Source organism: Ctenopharyngodon idella, chromosome 15 (genome assembly GCF_019924925.1).
Source record: "Ctenopharyngodon idella isolate HZGC_01 chromosome 15, HZGC01, whole genome shotgun sequence".
Classification (NCBI taxonomy): Eukaryota; Metazoa; Chordata; class Actinopteri; order Cypriniformes; family Xenocyprididae; genus Ctenopharyngodon; species Ctenopharyngodon idella.
In genome coordinates, this window is record NC_067234.1 from 11,553,667 (window position 1) to 11,573,198 (window position 19,532).

The following is a 19,532-nucleotide window of genomic DNA, read 5'->3' on the forward strand; positions in this document are numbered from 1 at the left end:
TATTTCTGAAATTGAACACTTATTTCATACAGTATTTACTAATTACAAAAATACGTAAAGAGAATGTATGTCATTAGATAACTGACAGTTTTGACATTTCATCTGATAATCTCAAAACTATGGAAGCTTGTTTCCGTCACTAAATATTTTTTATAAAGGTGATTGCGACTTTTTGTCTCACAATTCTGACTTTCTCACAATTGCCAGTTTACTTCTCGCAATTGACTTTTTTTCTCAGAATTGAGAGATATGAACTTACCATTCTGAGAAATAAAGTCAGAAATGTGAGATATACACTCACAATTCCAAGTTATAAAGTCCAACAGTGATATATGAATTCACCATTCTGAGAAATAGTCACAATTCTGCAAAAAGTCAGAAATGCGAGATATAAAGTCGCAATTGCGAGAAAAAGTCATAATTGTGATATAAACTTGCCATTCTGAGAAAGTCGCAATTGTGATTTATTAAGTCTGAACTTTAAGACACAAACTTGCCATTTTGAGAAATGTCGCAATTTTGAAAAAAAAAAAATCAGAATTACAAGATATAAACTCACCATTCTGAAAAATAACGTCAGAATTGTGAAATAATCTCGTGATTCTGAGAAGTAAAGTCAGAAATGTGAGATATAAACTTGCGATTGCGAGAAAATGTCAGAATTGTGAGATATAACCTCGCCATTCTGAGAAATAAAGTCAGAATTGTGAGATATAAACTCACAATTGCGAGTTATAAAGTCAGAATTACGAGTCGACTTTTTTCCCAGAATTTGACTTTATCTCGCAATTGCAAGTTTATATTTCATGATTCTGAGAAAAAGTCTGAACTGAGAGATATAAACTTGCAATTGCAAGAAAAGTCAGAATTTCAAGTTTATATCTTGCAATTCAGAGGAAAAATAGTCAGAATTGTGAGATAAGTCGCAATTACCTTTTGTATTTTTTATTATTAGTGGCAGAAACAAGCTTCCATACAAAACAGCCAAATATTGGGTGTTATTTTTTTTTTTACCAAAAAAAAAAAAAAAAAAAGGTCGATCCATGATAAACTATAAAAAATGTGCAATGCAAATACAATTGTACTGAGTACATTTGACAAAATCATTAATAGCCAACAAAACTCAAACACAAAGATCTGTTCATCTTTTTTTATTTTAAAATTATAAAATTACAAAAAGATCCAGTCAAATTTTTTTATTCCTATTTTGCTAAACAATCTCATAACACAGCAGTCACGAGTCAAGCGCAGACAGGATGTCTTTACACATTTGCAGTGTGTGAGATTTGGGCTTCTTGATGGCGGTCTTGTTGCACAGCAGTCTGGCGTGGGTCAGCAGGAGGTCAGGTGACCGCGCGCCACTCCACAGCTCATAGATGTACAGCGACAGCAGTTTCAGCCCGCTTTCTGTCAACAAAACAAGCACAAGAATGATTTCTGAAGGATCATAATGTTTTGATTAGCAAGCCTGTAACCATCTTGATCATAGATGGAAAAGACCATTTACCATTTAAATATATAGTTTTTAAAGCTTTTTAACAGTTATTGAGTTTGAGCCAAAAACCTAGGACTAGTTCGCCAAAGTTGTTTTTTGAAATAATCTCCAATATTTAAGGAATGATTCACATGATGGACAGCGGTGGTCCTAGAAACAAAGTTGCTCAGAATGAGGAGTTCTATCATGTGGTATGAATGTCATGGGTGTGTGCGAAAAATCACGTGATATACAATCCTTTACGCACATGAAAAACGCAAAGGTACCCCCCGGTGGCCGATTTTTTTTTATTTTTATTTCTCACAGGCCTCTAGGGCCATGAGTCAAACAGGCCTAGCGAGTTTCGTTCCGATCAGGCCTCTGTTAACCTCATCTGATAGCTGCTCAAAATTCATTGGCCAATGGCGGACATGTTTTTTGAGATGCGTCAATGTCCTCAGACAATCATGGCACCTCAAACAAAGACACTGCATGCCAATTTTCAAGTCAATCGGACTAACGGTTAAAGGAACACTCCACTTTTTTTGAAAATAGGCTCATTTTCCAACTCCCCTAGAGTTAAACAGTTGAGTTTTACCTTTTTCAATCCATCCAGCCGATCTCCGGGTTTGGCGAAACCACTTGACTATTCTGTAGTTACACTGTGTACTAAGACCGACGGAAAATAAAAAGTTAGCTAGGCTAGGAACTATAGTCTCATTCCGGCATAATAATCAAGGAACTTTGCTGCCGTACCATAGTCAAGTTTTAAATAGGAAAAATATCGAAACTCTTTGGTCATTTTTGATTGAGATGCTAACGGTCTAATCAGATTCAATGAATTATGCTAAGCTATGCTAAAAGTGCTACTGCCAGACCCGGAGATCGGCTGAATGGATTCGAAAACAGTAAAACTCAACTGTTTAACTCTAGGGGAGTTGGAAAATGAGCCTATTTTCAAAAAAAGTGGAGTGTTTCTTTAAGTTGTTATAGCCATTTTCATGTTTTTTTCTGTTATAGTGCCACCAAGTGGCCAGTCCCCAAATTTTTCGATGAACGAATCCAAGACATGCATTTTGTCCACCTTGAGCCAAGAATTCCAACAATATGACACTTGAGCACTATGCGCTCAAACCTCTAAATACTCCGTCATTTTTGGTCATACATGCAAGAGTAATACATCATTTGAAACTGTAAAGTGTCTATTTTTATTTGTGTAAACTAGCAATAACTTGTGCTTTTGTAAAATAAAGAAAACAAACAGGAAGCGCTTTCTGCCGTCTCGGTCTCTGTGAACTGGAGCGCGTCACAAAAATGAACTGAAACTCAGTGTATACTTGCCTCACAGACATGAGAAATAAATTTATTGAATGCTTGAAATGTCTACTTTTAAACGAACAAGTTCAGATAAAAAAGAAATACTCCCTGCTTATGTAATCCGTATGAAAGGTGCATTTCTCTCTAAAGGCGTGTTCACTATACTGCGAAGATGGTGAGTCAGCATCATCATCTTCATCTTTGCAGCCGACACCGACTCAGAAAACACTAGTTTTCCGACACATTCATAATCATTACTTTTGCCTGTGCTTTGCAGCAAGATTTATGTGTGTGCTTTAGTGTGGAATAGGCATATATTACTCCTATATATATTAAAGGCTCATTATTGTTTAGTAGCTATTCCCCCAGTATATTTAAATTATTAAATTAATATAAACATGCATTTAGTCGTCTAATGGCTTAAATGAACGACTACTAGTACAGTAGAAAAATCTTGGGGGCAGCTCTAGTGCCCTTAACACACCTTAATCCTGAAACCTAAATGCTACAAAAAATATATTTCTCTACACAGGAAACGACTGGGATTAACTGTTGTGCTCTATGGCTGTAGCCTTACCTTGCTTGGCACCATCATCTGTATTTGCAGGCAAGCAGGTTCTTAACACCGTCTGGTGGGTGTCATTCGAAAAACTGCCACGTGCCTCTAGCAAATGAACCATGACTCTAGAGAACAGCTGAAGGGTGTCCACTGTTGAGGGATGCTCTTGTGCTGTGTGGTGATATAATCTTAGAAAGTCCTTTCTTGTGCCTTCATCAGACAGCACAGCGTCTACGATAGCTGTATGCGGCAGTATGACGCTATTCACCCATTTTAAAACGGCTAAGGTGCTGCTGTCATCATACGGACTCTCTGTCAATGTCTTAAGGGCCCACTTGAGAATTAAACATGCAGTTGCAACGTCTAGATTGCTTGAATCAGGTTTGTCTATGGGTTCAGGTTTGGAACTGGAAACCTCTTGCTGTTTGGGCTCCCAATGGATGAGGATGTTTCTAAGAAGCGGTTTACACTCGTCCAGCAAAGCCTGCTCCAGTTTTTCCCCTTGTCCATCTACAGTTTCTGTCTGTTTTTCCATTCGGAATTGAACGTGCTTTGCTGAGTGGCATTTTCCTTGCCCTTTCTCTCTTCCAGAGCCTGAATAAACACATGGAATGTTTAGTTAGGAACAAGAATGTGTCAAAACATGTGATCTGTGTGTCTAACATTCATCTAGTTTCCACAAGGCCAAGGACTGCCCATGTACACTACTGTTCAAAAGTTTGAGGTTGCTAAATTGTTTTTGTAAGAAATCTGTTAAGCTCACTAAGGCTACGTGTATTTAATTAATAATACAGTAAAAACAGTAATAACATGAAATATTACAATTAAAAATAACTTGATTTACTTATTCCTGTGATCAAAGCTGAATTTTTCAGCATCATTACTCCAGTCTTCAGTGTCACATGATTCTTCAGAAATCATTCTTTTTTTAAGATTTATTTTTGGCAATTTTTGCCTTTATTGTGATAGGATAGTGGAGTGGACCGGAAGCGAGGTGGGAGAGAGAGAGGGGGATGGGATCGGGAAAGGTCCACGAGCCGGAACTAGACCTCGGGTTGCCCGAAGTGCAATGGCGCTATATGTTGGTGTGCTGCCCACGAGGCTATCGGCATCGACATAAATCATTCTAGTATGATGATTTACTGCTCAGGTTAAAAAAAACAGTTGCATTGCTTAATATTTCTGTGAAAACCATGATACTTTTTTTCCGGATTTTTTAATAATTAGAAAGTTCAAAAGAACAGCATTTATTTTAAATAAAAATATGTTATATTATAAATGCCTTTACTCTCACTTTTGATCAATTTATTGTGTACTTGCTGCAGAGCTGTATTAATATCTTGTGCCTGCATCCAGTGAATATGGATGAGTTAAGAAAAAAAAAAGGGAAAAAAAAGAAGCAAAAATGAAGATTACAGTGAGATACTTACAATGGAAATAAACAGCCATTTTTGTTGGATCTAAAAGCAGACAGCCTATAATTTTATAAAAGCACTTGTGGCAGACTTGGACTTGAAGCGGCGCTGCACAGACCAATCAGTGTATTACATCAAAGTACCACAAGAGCGATTCAAAAGCATATGGAGCGTCTGCACTCTAATCACACTCACGGTACTCTGGTGTCATACACCGATCGGTCTGTGCAGCACTGCGTCAAGTCCTAATGATTCAATGGACCATTCATAAAGAGAACCATTCACTTCACTCCTGAATTAATCAGCCGTTTGAACGAATCTAATGAATGAATGACTCAATGACTTAATCATTAAGACATTTACAACCACCTACTGGCAGTTTTAGTTTCCTATTTAGAGTATAATTTCATTAAAAAAATAATTTCATATTTTCATTAGGTATAAACAAAGGCATAATTCCCCCAAAAATGAAAATTCAGTCATCATTTACTCACCCTCGTGGTCCAAAAGACTCTATGTTGAATCAAATAAAAATATTTCTTGCTGAAGCTACTTTTTGTAATGTGTATTTGATGCTTCACACAATAATGACTTTAAATTATCTTTTGGGAGTAATTTCTCAGCCAAATTTGATGTGTGATTAATTTGCAATTAATTACATTAATTAATCGCCACATCACGTAATTAATTAGATTAAAAAATTTTAATCGATTGACAGCCCTAGTTAAGACATGCTTTTTGGGAGCATTAAACAATAGTGCAAATTACAGTAAATTGACTGCCAAAAACCTTAGCAAATCACGTTGCATAATTTATTAAAAAACTTTCTTCAGTTTTAATTTCATTGACAAATCATTTGTCATAATTTTCGTCAACAACATTTTTTCACTGACGAAGATGAGATAACTAAATAAAGACCAATGGAATTTTGAATGACAAAAAGTATGACGAAATTCTACTGTCATTTTCGTCAATGAATAAAATGAAACGAAAATGTTGGACGATTTGGGAAGAGATCAAGTCAGAGCTGAATGTTCTCCTCTAACCGCGGGAATATGCGGAACTGTAGCACGTTCTACAGGCTCACCAGTGTTGCCAAGTCTGTGGTTTTCCCGCGGAAATGGGTTACTTTAACACGGTTGCCGGCGGGTTGTTTTTTATGTCTGCGGGTTGAAGCGACCCCAAATAATATGATATTTAGCCCCTGAATGCAAATTTTACTAAGGGAACCCCGCCAAAAAGCGGATTTTACTACCCGGAATCTCCCCAGCCATGCGACTGCTTATGAACTAGTGTTGATGATTATGACGTTTACTTTACGATGTTTATATGGTATTATGTTTTAAGAATTTATCTCCCCCAACTTAAATGAGCAGCCTGCAACTGCAATAGACATTTCAAAATAAGAGTCACTGTGTATTTCGGGCTTGTTTATAATTAAAAGTATATATACATTTTTTTTTTTCCTGGGCATTTTTGATATTTTGGTTAAAATATCAAAATACACAAATACACAAACTGTATTTAATTTAATTTCCATTTAATTCATAGTAAACTATTGTAGCTTCTGTCTGTGATTTCCCGTCACAGAAAGGAAAGACTAGAACATTATTTGACACACATTATTCAATATATAGAATTTACTAGTATCAGGGCTATTATAGTTAACTAAAACCATAAAAAAAAAAAAAATCTTTAAATACAATAAAATAAAATAAAAAAATCTGAAATAAAATGTTAACCAAAATGAAAAAAGTAAATATATAAAAAAACTTAAACATTTTAGTTTATCTAGTTCCTAAGCTTTATCTTAACCTGATGTACTAACTAAAACTATATAGACATTTAAAAACTGTAAGATATAAACAAAAACAAAATACTAAAAATTTAACTAAAATTACAATGAAACAGAAATACTGAAAATCAAATCCAATTGAAAATCTTAACAAAAACTATAATAGTACCTCAATGATACTAAAATAACACAAATTTAGTTTTTTTTAGTGCATATTTTTCATTGCTCCCCAAAATCTTCTAAATGCGCTTCTAAATTTTTCAATTTAGGTGCACATGTGCTCCTTCGAAAAAAAGTATGCATCAAGCCCTGGCGAGTACTGAATTGACCTATCAGGTTAATAGATGATTTCGGAGTATATAATGAATCTTAGATAAATGCTTATTAATGCATTACAATTTAACTAAACTCATTAGATTTTAGTCAACTAAACCTACTGTAGATTTAGTAGACTAAAATTGTATGATACTTAGTCGACTATAACTAGACTAAAACTAAAACAATTTAGATGACTAAAATATGACTAAAACTAAATGGCATTTTAGTCAAAAGACTATGACTGTCAAATTAACAGTGCCTCCCATAAATTTGGGGTCTGAAAGGGAAACTCCTGCAAATGCATATGCAATAAGGTCAGCCACAAAAATATCTGTCCATGGCTTTTCACCGCTAATTTTTCACTGCATGTTTTTAGTAAATCCTGACAGTAGTTTTTTCAACACCAACAGAGGGTTTGCGCTGGCGTCAGCTGTTAGTAAATCTGGCCCTTAGATATTTCTCAAAAAGTCTTAAAAAAAAAAAAGAAAGTCATAGAGATTTGGAATGACAATGACAGAATTTTTATTTTGGGGTGAACTAACCCTTTAACTTGTACTGAACCTGGAATATCCCTTATGTTGTTTAGACTCTTACCCGTCAGCTCTTTGACTTTGTGTTTGTTGCTGAGAGTCTGAATAGCAGACAGCAGCGAGGCGTCACGGGCCAGTGTTGCCCAGCGCTGCAGGAGACCGAGGACTTCAGAGCACGACAGTTTCTGTGGGTGTAGCGTTAGCCATCCTGCCTCTTTGTGAGCATTCAGAGCTGTCCCACGATGCAACAGTACAGAGTAGAGTGTGTGGAGGACTGCCTTCAGCTGAGGTGCGCTCACACCACTCCTGATCATGAACACAGAAAAAGTAAATAGTTCATTATTAAATATGGATATTTTTCTTACAAAAACCCATCACTTCACTTCAGAAGGCCTTTATTAACCCCCTGGAGCCCTATAGATTACTTTTATGATGGATGGATACATTTTTATGGCCTTCAAAATCTCGCCCCCTTTAAATGCCATTATAAAGCTTGGAAGAGCCAGGATATTTTTCAATATATTTATATGATTGTGTTCGTCTGAAAGAAGATAGTCATATACACCTGCGATGGCTTGAGGGTGAGTAAATCATGGGACAGTTTTCATTTTTGGGTGAACTATCCCTTATAACATTATAACATTGTAAGCTGACTTTATGGAAATAAATAAAACAGTGGTCATATCATGCATTTAAGTAAGTTTAATCTACTGGCAATTTATCCTCACAGGATAATGAGCCTGAAATCACAGACTTTTCATCTTTTACGGTCTTACCCCAGATGTCTGGTGACTGTGATCAGCGTGCACAGGAACTCATTGATGATCGGCAGAGGAAGACATTTGCCTGAAGCCTGTGGCAGCTCTGATGTAGAGCTGTTTGCTTCTGGTTTACGCTCTTTTTTACCCAAATTAGTGAACCACAGAGCATGAAGCAACTCGATGAGTGAACTCAACAGTGTACTGTCAACATACCTACAGGAGACAAATGTAATCAGTTTCTAAAGTCACCCCACAAAGTAATGAGACTTGAAGCACATGCCAATGCTTAAATTATTGAAATATTCTTTCAATTAAAAACCCACCCCTCACCTCTTTTCTATCATCTGTAATATCCATGTTAAGACTCCATGCTCTTTGGTGAGGACATAAGCTGCTCTGTTGCAATGAGCCGTCTGCCGCAAAACATTTATTATCTGAATCTGGAACAGCAGAGCAGAAAATTGTCAAATCAACAGTTTTCCAGAGAATCCATGCCATATTATTACTATCTGTGACAATTAGAAATCTTGGGCTTTTCACACTTAAAAAAGTAGTTAACCCTGGGTCATTCGAAACCCCGGGTAAATGATACCCTGACTTATTTTGCTTCACGTCTCACACTGCTCATTTTACCCGCATTTTTAAAAGCATTTTTTGCAGTACAACACAAAAATATTAAGGAGTCTGCACTAACCAATATTTTATTTAAAATTATTTTTACATTTTTAGAGCTCACTGTATTCTGCAAGTACTTAAAGAGGATCATGACATGAGAAATCAAATTTGCCTTGATATTTTGACATATAAGAGGTCTTTGTACCATTAAAACATCCTGCAAGTTTCAAAGCTTAAAACGTCCTCCTCGTTATAAACAAAGCATTTATATAATCACGCTCCAAAACTGGCTTATTTTGATATTGCAGGATCTGTGATATCACACGGGCAAATACATTTGCATATGACTGCATCCAGAGCAAGATATCATCGAATATTTATACATCATCACACCATAGGCCCCGCCCACTAGCGTTCAGTCACTTAACGGCTGACATTTGCCTACACTGGATGTGAGCGTCACATCAAAAGCAAACAGAACCCATTATAATCTGTAAACCACTCGTTTGCATCTCTGTACAGACTTCAGAAGGATCCCAGCGTCGGAAACAAGTGGATGGTTTAGTTTAATGGCGTCCCGGATTGTGTCGGGAATTATATGTTTGTTTGGAGCATTTTGTTTTGTAAATGAGGCACAGTCTAATGGAGAGTTCACAAAGAAACTTTTGTTGCCAGCAGCAAACTGTATTGGATCTGACAGCAGCTGCATAACAAACCGTAAGCAAACCGCGGGTTTGAGACTGTCTTTTTTTCACTGCAGTTTTAAACAGAAAATACTCAGCAATGGTGTTGACTGATGAATTTGCGCATGGTTTGTCTTAAAGCATATTAAAAACACCACACAGACATATAAACAACATTAAAAACTTGATTTTCATCGCAGGGGATACATTTATAATTTCTTCCACATTAAAAAAATATTACTTACTAATTTAAACCCTGAAATAAAGTTTAGGATATTAAATATTTTAAAACAAATAAACATTAAAAGTTATTTAGGATAAAAAAAAATTGGATTCTGCAATAATCAAGAAAAACATTTTATTTAAAATAATTTAACATTTTTAGAGCTTATTGTATTCTGCAACTAATTCTCAGCAGCAACCTATTTAGACCAGTAAATGTTTCACTTACAGGGACATCTGAAGATAATGGAAGTACATTGGAGTTTAATCGAACCTACATTGTTGCTTTGCTCGCTAGCACCACATTTTAACAAACACAGAGACCAAATGTGCACCTGAGAGGCCTGGTCAGAGAGTGACGTGCTGCAGAAACCCAGCAGGGTCTGATAGATGCCTTGCTTCTCACAGAGCTCGTAGCAGAGCTTATCCCGGACCCCTTCCTCCAAAATGCTCAAACCCCACTCACGCTCCATTTTGTGCTGGACAGAGAAACAAAAACAAATTACATGTTTATTCGAACAGTCATGCTTCAAACTATAGTACATTTTTGAATGTGTACTATATTACCTAGCATATTTGTCACCCATGAGTTATTTGCTATGCAGCCAAAAGTGTCTAATAGTAGCATTCAGCGAGTCACGTGATCTCTGATGTTAAATTACCTCCAGATCAAAGCTGTAGAAGAGTTTGAAGAAGTCAGGGACTCTCTTGAGGTCCAGAAACTGAGTTCCCAGAAGAAATCTGCTCACCACCATGTACATGTGTTCTTCTGCAAAGGGAAAAAGTTGAACTCAGGGTTTTGGCAAACTTCAACTGAATCGATATCTCTTATTACATGTTAACATGTGAAGTGAGCACTCGAGTCTATGGCTCCGTGAACACACTCACCAGGTCTCAAGATTTGCTGAGCAACTTTAGCAATGTAGGTCACATGTACAAAAGGAACCTGGAGGTTTTGCTTTTGGATCCCGTTCTTGACAGTGTCGAGCAAGTACAGTAGCTGGAGATTAAATAAAAACATAAATATTAAAATAAATATAATACCTTTCAAAAATTCAAAAGTTGGGGTCCGTGAGATTTAGCATTTATTTGATACAATAAAATACAGTAAATAATACTGTGATATAGTGAACACTGTAATATTGTGAAATATTATTACAAATTAAAACATTTATTTTCTATTTTAATATATTTTAAAATATAATTTATTCCAGTTATGAGAAAGCTGAATTTTCAGCAAATATTAGTGACACTCCAGTCTTCAGTGTCACATGATCCTTCAAAATTCACTCTAATATGCTGATTTAGTGCTCAAGAAAATGTTCTTACTTTTATCAGTGTTGTAAGTTTTTACAGAATTCTTTAAAAAAATACAAAGTTTAAAAGAACAGCATTTAATTGAAATAGTAATCTTTTGTAACAAATGTTTTTACTGTAACTTTTAATCAATGTAATGTTTAGTCACTGAATAAAAGTATTTATTTCTAAAATCTTACTAAACTCAAACTATTGAAGGGTATATTATATTATATTCAAAAATGTAGTGTCAAATTATATTAATATTTCTGATTATTTATTACAACACTGAAAGCAAAGTATGAAATTGCATAAAATATGAAAAAGTACAGAAATTGAAGAATCTTTAAATAAATTTTACTAACAGGGATATTTCACAGTGGTAAACAGTAGCGCTTCTCTACCTGTCTCTTCTCTCTGAATCGCGCGCCCTCTAGGTGCTGATAAAAGGATCCCAGCACTTGGTACGCCGCGGCCCTCACTTTAGGGTCAGAGCTGCTCAGGGCCGCCACTGTGACACCCAAAGCATGACTGGAAACAAACTTCTGACAGTCTACTGCACACTCTGATAAGAGAGAGATGGATAACAGCACAGGTTAACAAATGGAAATAAACCACAAAATGTGTGACCTTGAAATAGCAGGCTTGCATGCAAATGTTTAAATCTGATGAAATAAATGTTTTATATTTAAAAAAAAAAAAAAAAACAAAACTTGCCATATGTCTAGATACCGACTAAAATTTTCACTATTTTGTTGGCAATATAAAATTAATAATTAATTAATGTGAATATTGTGATGATCTTATGTGCAACAGATTTACAGGGGTCATGACATGGATTTTTTTCTTTTAATATGTTCCTTGCGGTTCACTTAAATTTTAATATGTTTTTTGGCAAACAAAAAAAGAAAAAAAATATATATATGCGGAAAATACGATCATTTTCAACCCTCATTCTGACCCTCTGTCTGTGATGATCCGTTTTTAAGGAGCGGCTAACGTCACTGTATAGGAAACAGTATCAACGAACACTCGCTATTGAACATGTGTAAGTGTTTTGAAAACATTATCCTTATAAAACTGTCATTTACAGACAAAGCATTATGAGATCGTTTCCTTGTGCTGCAGTCAGATCCAATACAGTCGACTGCTTCATCCTTCAACAAAAGTTTCTTTGCAAACTCCATTACACTGCGCCTTGTTTACAAACTAACATATAATCTTCCGACACGATCTGGGACGCCATTGAACTATACCATCTACTTGTTTCTGAACACTGGGATCCTTTTGAAGTCTGTACAGAGAGGCAAATGAACTGTTTAACCTGGAAGCATCGAATTGATCATTCTTCCACTCTATCATCTGTCCTGTTGTGGACAGACTCAAGTATGGAGTGTATGGAGTATGTCAGAAACTGAACACACATCTGTATACTGTATCAGTGTAGACATGTGACGTCAATATCAGAAATAGCCATTTTTGGAGCTTGATTAAATAAATGCTTTGTTTATAATGAGGAGGAAGTTAAGCTTTGAAACTTGTAGGATGTTTTAATGGTACAATAACCAGTTATATGTCAAAAGATCAAGGCAAATATGATTTCTCATGTCATGACCCCTTTAAACCTTATTAGCCAAAATGGGAGATTTATCAAGTTGGATTCATTTCTGTAAATATGTGGAAACAAGATCAGTTAAATCAATTAAATATCGACTGATACAATAAATTGGAGAAAAAAAATCACTAATAACAGCTGGCAATATGGTCCCAATTTATATTGTATACATACTGCTAGTACAATATACATAAAGTGCTAATAAACCTAAAGTGCAAAGTACCTAAATACTAGTAAACAAACAGAGCCAAGAAAACAGCATTATGGGCATGTCATGTCAGCTTACCTGGGCGAAGGATGAAGCTGAACAGAGGGAGGAGGAAACAGGGGTCATACAGAGATGACAAATCTACAGAATGCTTGCCTTCCTGTGTGTAGACCAAGTTTTTGCAGCCCTGTAGAAAGAGTTACATACTATTCATGCATGACTCAGGCTTTAAAGGTTTCCAATTCATTTATTTACCTACTTCTATATAGTAAACAGGAATAATTGACTTTAGAATTTGTTCTAATGTCTTTAAATGAATCAAATTAATATATATATATATATATATGCGTGCCTTGCAACCATGGAGACATTTGTGAGAGACGCTGTGTAATATCATTGCGCCTGCTGCAGCCATGGTACGGCAGCAAAGTTCCTTGATTATTATACCGGAATAAGAGCATAGTTCCTAGCCATATAGGCTGAATGGATTAGAAAATGGTAAAACTCAACTGTTTAACTCTAGTGGAGTTGGAAAATGAGCCTATTTTCAAAAAAAGTGGAGTGTAACTTTAAGTGAAAGTTTGGTTAACTGTTAAAAATATCTGATGTGTAACATTATATTAGACACCTGTGGTACAGTAGGTTTAATATATAGTCTCTCTGTTTCATTAATGTTATATGTTATATATTTTTTCCTATAGTTATGGGTTTTGACTTGGTTTGTGCCAAATTCAGTGTTATTAACAGGGATTTTAAAGTATGGTTGCTAGATGATTTTGTTTTGGAACCTTCAGAAAACTTTAACTCGATTTATCTCAAAATTGACTTTGCTGACACTAATGACTCCAAACAGGTGTAGCTCAGTCATTTTTTGTTGGATTCCAACAAATCATACATCAAAACAAATAGGTTTTTTTATATATATATATTTATATAAGGTTTTGAAGCTGAAGTTTTGGTAGGATACACTTTCAATGAAGAGACAGAAATCTCTTCAATTTCAAAAAAATATCTTGATTTGTGTTGTGAAGATGAACACAAGTCTTATGGGTCTGGAACGACATGAGGGTGAGTAAGTAATGACTAATTTTTATTTATTTATTTAAAATTTTACTTAAATATTTATTTATTTATGAAATAGCCCTTTTAAGACAGATATATCAGAATACCTTAAAATACTGTATGTTATTTATTCTAGCCTTTCATTACCTGAAGGATGATGTTTCTCTGATGTGGGAAGTGTGTCACAGTGTTTAACATCTTGTCTGCAGAGAGCAGTGACAGCAGCTGCTCTGAGCTGGGCTTCTGCCACAGTGAAGGTCCCAGGCTCTTACGGGCTTTATGGTGCTCCACCGCGGCGGGACCCCAAAGCACATACCTGACAACAAACAGACACATTCAGTAAACAACCATCTTCTGTGTGAGGAATTCACCTTCAAACAAGTGATGTGAAATATGCTGAAACGTACTGAAACTCAGTAAGACTAATGTTGTTCTTCTCATACTCCTGGAGCACAAGTAGAAGCTTCTGATCTGTGAAAAAAATATTTTACTAAATCACAGAACTGACTTCATCCAAAATCCAAATCAAATGAATTATGTCAAGTGGGTAACTTACCTGTGGTGCTCAGTGAAGCTCCATACGCACCAAGCAGCACAAGGAAGTGATTGCTGTTACACACTTCAGGACATTTTTTCACCAGCGTAAGCAAGAAAGATACCAATGACTCTGGAAAACAATATTTTTTTATTATTATTTAAAACAACTATCATTCTGAGGAGGTTGTTTAAATCCGTAATCCTAAGTCTAAGTAATAATAATAGGGACTCTCTACTTCATTACCTTTAGACGGATGAAGACTGTCGGACTCGTTCTGTGTGGCCAGCATTATGGGCAGGAACAGAGAGTGACTGGTGGTCATCATGTGGATAGTAGACATGGACAGCAGCTCTTTAGGGGTCTCTGGTGTTCCATATATGATCTCCACAAGGGTGTTTAAGGTCCCCAAAAAGCTAGAGTCACTAAATCGATACCTGAGAGAGGAATTTTAAGAGAAGTTTTAGTTAGCCAGAATGCACATGATAGTGTCAACTGAGTAATAAGTAGTGAACAGTTTTAGTCCTATTAGCTTTTGTTTATCAAGAGAAAAGTCACTTACTTCAGCCCAGACTTGACAAAGGTGTTCCAGTCTGATGCAGAGATATTTTCTGGAAAGATCTGAAATAAACCCAACATGCAGTAAACAACAGCTGAATATTGAGCAATTTACATTACAAAAATACTGTGAGCTCATGTTACTACATTATGCTGATGTGCAGGGCTTGATATTAACTTTTTTGCTCACCAGCCACTGTTTCTAGTGGTTTTCCAAAGTTACTAGCCACTCAGCATTTTCATTGGGCACAATTTTGACATCGATACCATGGGAAAAACTGCCATATAGATATTTTCAATATTATCTCATAATTTGGCAGCAGATATATTAGGCTGCTGTCATTTTAAGATCTGATGCACAGATCCATTATACTGTTACACATGCGTTTCCTTTCTCAAATGTTTACGTTCGTTTAAAAAATATTTGACTGTGTTTACGTGAATACTCGCCAAGACTGGCATTTTGACATTATTTTGTGTGTATTTGACTGTTTAAGTGCAATAAGCAGCGAAAAAGAACTCAATTTAGTACTGAGAGGTGGCTTTATGTGGCACACTTTGGGTGTGAGCACAAAATCTGAGAGAATGAGTAAAATTATGCGCAATACACGCCCTGTAATGCCAACAATATTCATCCAGAGCAAATGAAATGAGTGAGTGAGAGGAGGAGGGTTTGTGTGTCGACTCGCTGTGGGAGAGACGAGAGGGTGAGAAAGAGCAGCTGGTATTGTGTATCTATTCTGTGAAAAATGAGTATTGGAAGCATTTCTGATATTTCAGTGTCAATATGTATCGAGATTACACTTGAAATATATTTATATTATATATAAAATTGAACCCGCCAAAGTGGCTAGTAGGATTGACTGCGTTACACGCCACTGCTGAAATACACACGCATTTGGCGGGTTGGTGAGTGTTAATGTCAAGACCTGCTTGTGTGGCACATATCTTTTTAGCACAGTTTACAACTAACAGTTAATATCTGTAAATAAAATAAAAATTAGTTACAATATCAATACTCAGTTTTAAAGGGTTAGTTCACCCAAAAATGAAAATTCTATCATTAATTACTCACCCTCATGTCGTTCCACACCTGTAAGACCTTCGTTCATCTTCAGAACACAAATTAAGATATTTTTGATAAAATCCGATGGCTCAGTGAGGCCTGCATTGACAGCAAGATAATTAACACTTTCAAATGCCCAGAAAGCTACTAAAGACATACTTAAAACAGTTCATGTGACTACAGTGGTTCAACCTTAATGTTATGAAGCGATGAGAATACTTTTTGTGTGCCAAAATAACGACTTTATTCAACAATATCTAGTGATGGGCAATTTCAAAACACTGCTTCATGAAGCTTCGAAGCTTTACGAATCTTTTGTTTTGAATCAGTGGTTCGGAGCGAATTTCATCAAAAATATCTTAATTTGTGTTCTGAAGATGAACGAAGGTCTTATGGGTATGGAACAACATGAGGGTGAGTAACAAATTACATTATTTTCATTTTTGGGTGAACTAACCCTTTAAAAACATACTTTTCACAAGTACATAAAAGCGATTGCTTTGCCAATGGATTACAAGCTTGCTTTTGTTAAATATAATTAATCAATCATTTTTTGAAATAATATCACAATTTCATAATTTCTGACTTATAACCCATTATTGTTTAAAATATGCAACTGCCAGTTTCAATTTTCCAACACTTACACATGTTGGCATGAGACTAGTTTGAATCACTAACCCATTTCAACTTTAAACTCCTCTAAATCTGGAAAACTAAGTAACATGGATCTGACTCCACCCACAGGAATTGTGATGGTCCCCTAGAAAAATAAGATGACTATAACAATACTTGACCCACCAGGAGTGACTTGAGTCTTGTCAGCATGGTCTCTTCATGATGGGATTGTGGGTCTTTCTGTTCTTTATATACAGCGGCCAACCAGCGGAGAGCGGCCGAAAGCAGAGATTTCCTCCATTGAGACAGTTCCTCTGAATTATCAGACAGCTTTTCACAGATGGAGTCTGCCAGCTTCCACCTGAGAATATATGTAAGTAAATAAATAAAAACTTTAAAGGAATCTTTAAAGCTTCAGTTCAAGTTTGCATTCAAAAATATATCGACTACAAAAATTAATGTAAGATGTCAAATATTTAAACTTCAGAACCAATTTAAACCTCAGCAACAAAAAAATGTGATGTTTGAATAATTTCTATGATCTCTTTTTTAAATGTAAAAGTTCAATTACTACTTAATTTTAGCTCTAAAATGGTAAATATTAAATATAGCTGTTTTCTACTAGGTATTGTTACATTAGTGCAGGGATTCCCAGACTTTTTTGTCACGTGAACCCCTTTGACCCTTCTTGTCTGAAGTTGGTTAATGGTCACATGATATGCAGGAAAACAAATAAAATATTTTTAGTAAGTGTTTTTTTTATTATTATTATTTATTTTAATTTTACATTTTAAAGATTTAAATATTTATTATCTCTCATGAAACCTCCAGTTTGACCTCAAAACTTAAAACTTTCTTACTACCTTACATTTTTAATATTTTAAATATTCTAATTCTTTATTTTAACATTTTCAATGTATTTGGCAACAATGGCCGTTTAACTAAAATGACTGAAGCTCTGAATAGAAAAAAAACACTTAATTTATTAATCCTAATAAAAAAAATATAGAGAGAGAATATTGTCAAAAGGCTGAAAATATAATTCGGCTAAGATATGTTATCACCTGGTTCTATTTGACAAAAAGAGTGATGAGTTTACCTTTCATAACTGTCTGGTTTCTGAAGGATGGCAGGTAGATCTTTCATAAGTTGCATGAGGTCAGCATTTACAGCGGCCAGTCGGATGAGACCGGACAGAACCTCCACATGCAGGTTGGTCATAACCCCAACTTCTTGCTGTACTGTGTGCCACAGCTCAGACAGTAAAGCTTTCTTCAGGGGCTTCAGGACTGATTTTTGAACTGTGTATGGTGATAGATAAGACAACATGAATCAAACCTATGGAAGTACTACGTCAAATTCAATGTGAACAACATTTTTTGAGCTTCTACAAAGAAAGCAGCGATACTGACTGTCTTTAGGGCGGGTGGGATCATCAATAATGGCTCTCTTCAAGTAGGCGTTGAGTAAAAACAGGAAGCTGCTGCTTTGGGAGCTGATCTGCGCTAGGTTAGACGGCTCCAGGCACCAGAGCTCAAAGCTGAGGACGTGTGTGGAGCAGTTCTGCAGAAGAACAACCCCAATGGCCTGGGCTGAAGGACTTTCCCTCTGGATGCAGTGCAAGAGGACATCTGTCTGAATGAGTTTGGCAGTGCCTGGCTCTCGGGACAGCACCTAGAGAGAAACATTTTTACTAAAAGTGTGCAAATAAACAATGACATCTGTAAGCACTGTTTATATTAAAAGGTATAGCATATAAGGTATTTCAAACTTCTTTTTACCACTAAGTGAAGAACAAAAAAAAACTTGACCATGAGTATATCAGGACCTTGAGTGGAATGTTTCACTGTTATTTGTACCTGTAGCAGGAAGTCCTCCAGCTGCACACACTGGCAGGAAGTAAGGAGAGCAGCCAGACCTCGCAGGTGGGCCTGAGACAGGGCAATGCAGCTGCTGTGGTCTTCAGAGAGCAGCTTCAGCACTGCATGGCCATACACACTCAGCTGGTTCTCAGAGGCCACGAGACACTTCTGAGGGAGCAGCAGCAGGGTGGACACCACCTCCTTCAAGCTGGACGGCTCGATGTACTCATGTAGAGACAGCAGCGCTTGGACACAGAGGGATTGCTTTTTGGGACAATTTCTGAAGAGCAAAAGGAATTTTTAAGTCATGCACCAAACAAAAAACTACTACTAACACACTACTGGCATATTGCTCAAACTATTTTTGAGCACATGATGAAAACCTTGTGTATACATGCAGCTCTCGCTTTTATTTCTCAATGAAACGTGCTTGCATGACACAAACTAAACATTTGTGTTTTGAAGATGAACAAAAGTCTTATGGGTTTAGAACAACATGAAGGTGAGTAACTGAATTTTCATTTTTGGGTGAACTAACCATTTAATATCAAAGTATTATTAATTATATTGTAAAATAGTATGTAAACAGATAACTATCTTTTTAAATTGTATTAAACACACAATATATTCCTCAACTAGCAGAAAACATTGCATGTTGAGACCGGTGTGACATACTTGCTTCTCTTGTCTTGTAGTTCTCGGAGCACGGCTCTCTGCACGGCTGTCAGGTATGTGTTCACGAGCTCTAAGGCGTCCAGCTTTCGGAGCGTGGCAGCACTGGACTCCAGCAGGGTGAGCGTGCTCTCAGTCAGACGGCCGCACAGCTGCTTTAGCCTCACTGGATTCAGGCTGTGAGGAGGGAAAGAGCTCAACTCCAGAGCCAGAAACCATTGCTCCACAGCTGGGTGTTTAAACACTGATCTGAGGACAGCCAGTATGATCTAGAGAGCAGAGAAAAAGAGATTTTTTTTTTTTTAATTTTAGATTTTAGATTTTTCTGGAAAAAAATGAGATTGCGATTTGTCC

The 19,532-nt window shown here is 36.2% G+C and overlaps 1 protein-coding gene across 1 annotated transcript in view; it reads right to left on the reverse strand.

Moving 5' to 3' along the window:
• Window positions 1–1,136: 1,136 nt before the first annotated feature.
• Window positions 1,137–19,532, reverse strand: part of urb1 (URB1 ribosome biogenesis homolog) — a 39,138-nt gene continuing 20,742 nt past the window's right edge. The window contains exons 22-41 of the mRNA XM_051862558.1: window positions 19,182–19,447; window positions 18,504–18,786; window positions 18,057–18,318; window positions 17,744–17,945; window positions 16,828–17,005; window positions 14,968–15,026; window positions 14,652–14,842; window positions 14,427–14,537; window positions 14,278–14,341; window positions 14,018–14,186; window positions 12,887–12,995; window positions 11,390–11,550; window positions 10,578–10,689; window positions 10,352–10,458; window positions 10,025–10,168; window positions 8,500–8,609; window positions 8,185–8,382; window positions 7,473–7,714; window positions 3,369–3,944; window positions 1,137–1,407 (exon numbers count right to left, since the gene is read on the reverse strand). Coding sequence (XP_051718518.1) covers window positions 1,235–1,407; window positions 3,369–3,944; window positions 7,473–7,714; window positions 8,185–8,382; window positions 8,500–8,609; window positions 10,025–10,168; window positions 10,352–10,458; window positions 10,578–10,689; window positions 11,390–11,550; window positions 12,887–12,995; window positions 14,018–14,186; window positions 14,278–14,341; window positions 14,427–14,537; window positions 14,652–14,842; window positions 14,968–15,026; window positions 16,828–17,005; window positions 17,744–17,945; window positions 18,057–18,318; window positions 18,504–18,786; window positions 19,182–19,447 — 3,717 coding nt within the window. The 3' untranslated portion in view covers window positions 1,137–1,234. The remainder of the gene's footprint in view (window positions 1,408–3,368; window positions 3,945–7,472; window positions 7,715–8,184; window positions 8,383–8,499; window positions 8,610–10,024; window positions 10,169–10,351; window positions 10,459–10,577; window positions 10,690–11,389; window positions 11,551–12,886; window positions 12,996–14,017; window positions 14,187–14,277; window positions 14,342–14,426; window positions 14,538–14,651; window positions 14,843–14,967; window positions 15,027–16,827; window positions 17,006–17,743; window positions 17,946–18,056; window positions 18,319–18,503; window positions 18,787–19,181; window positions 19,448–19,532) is intronic.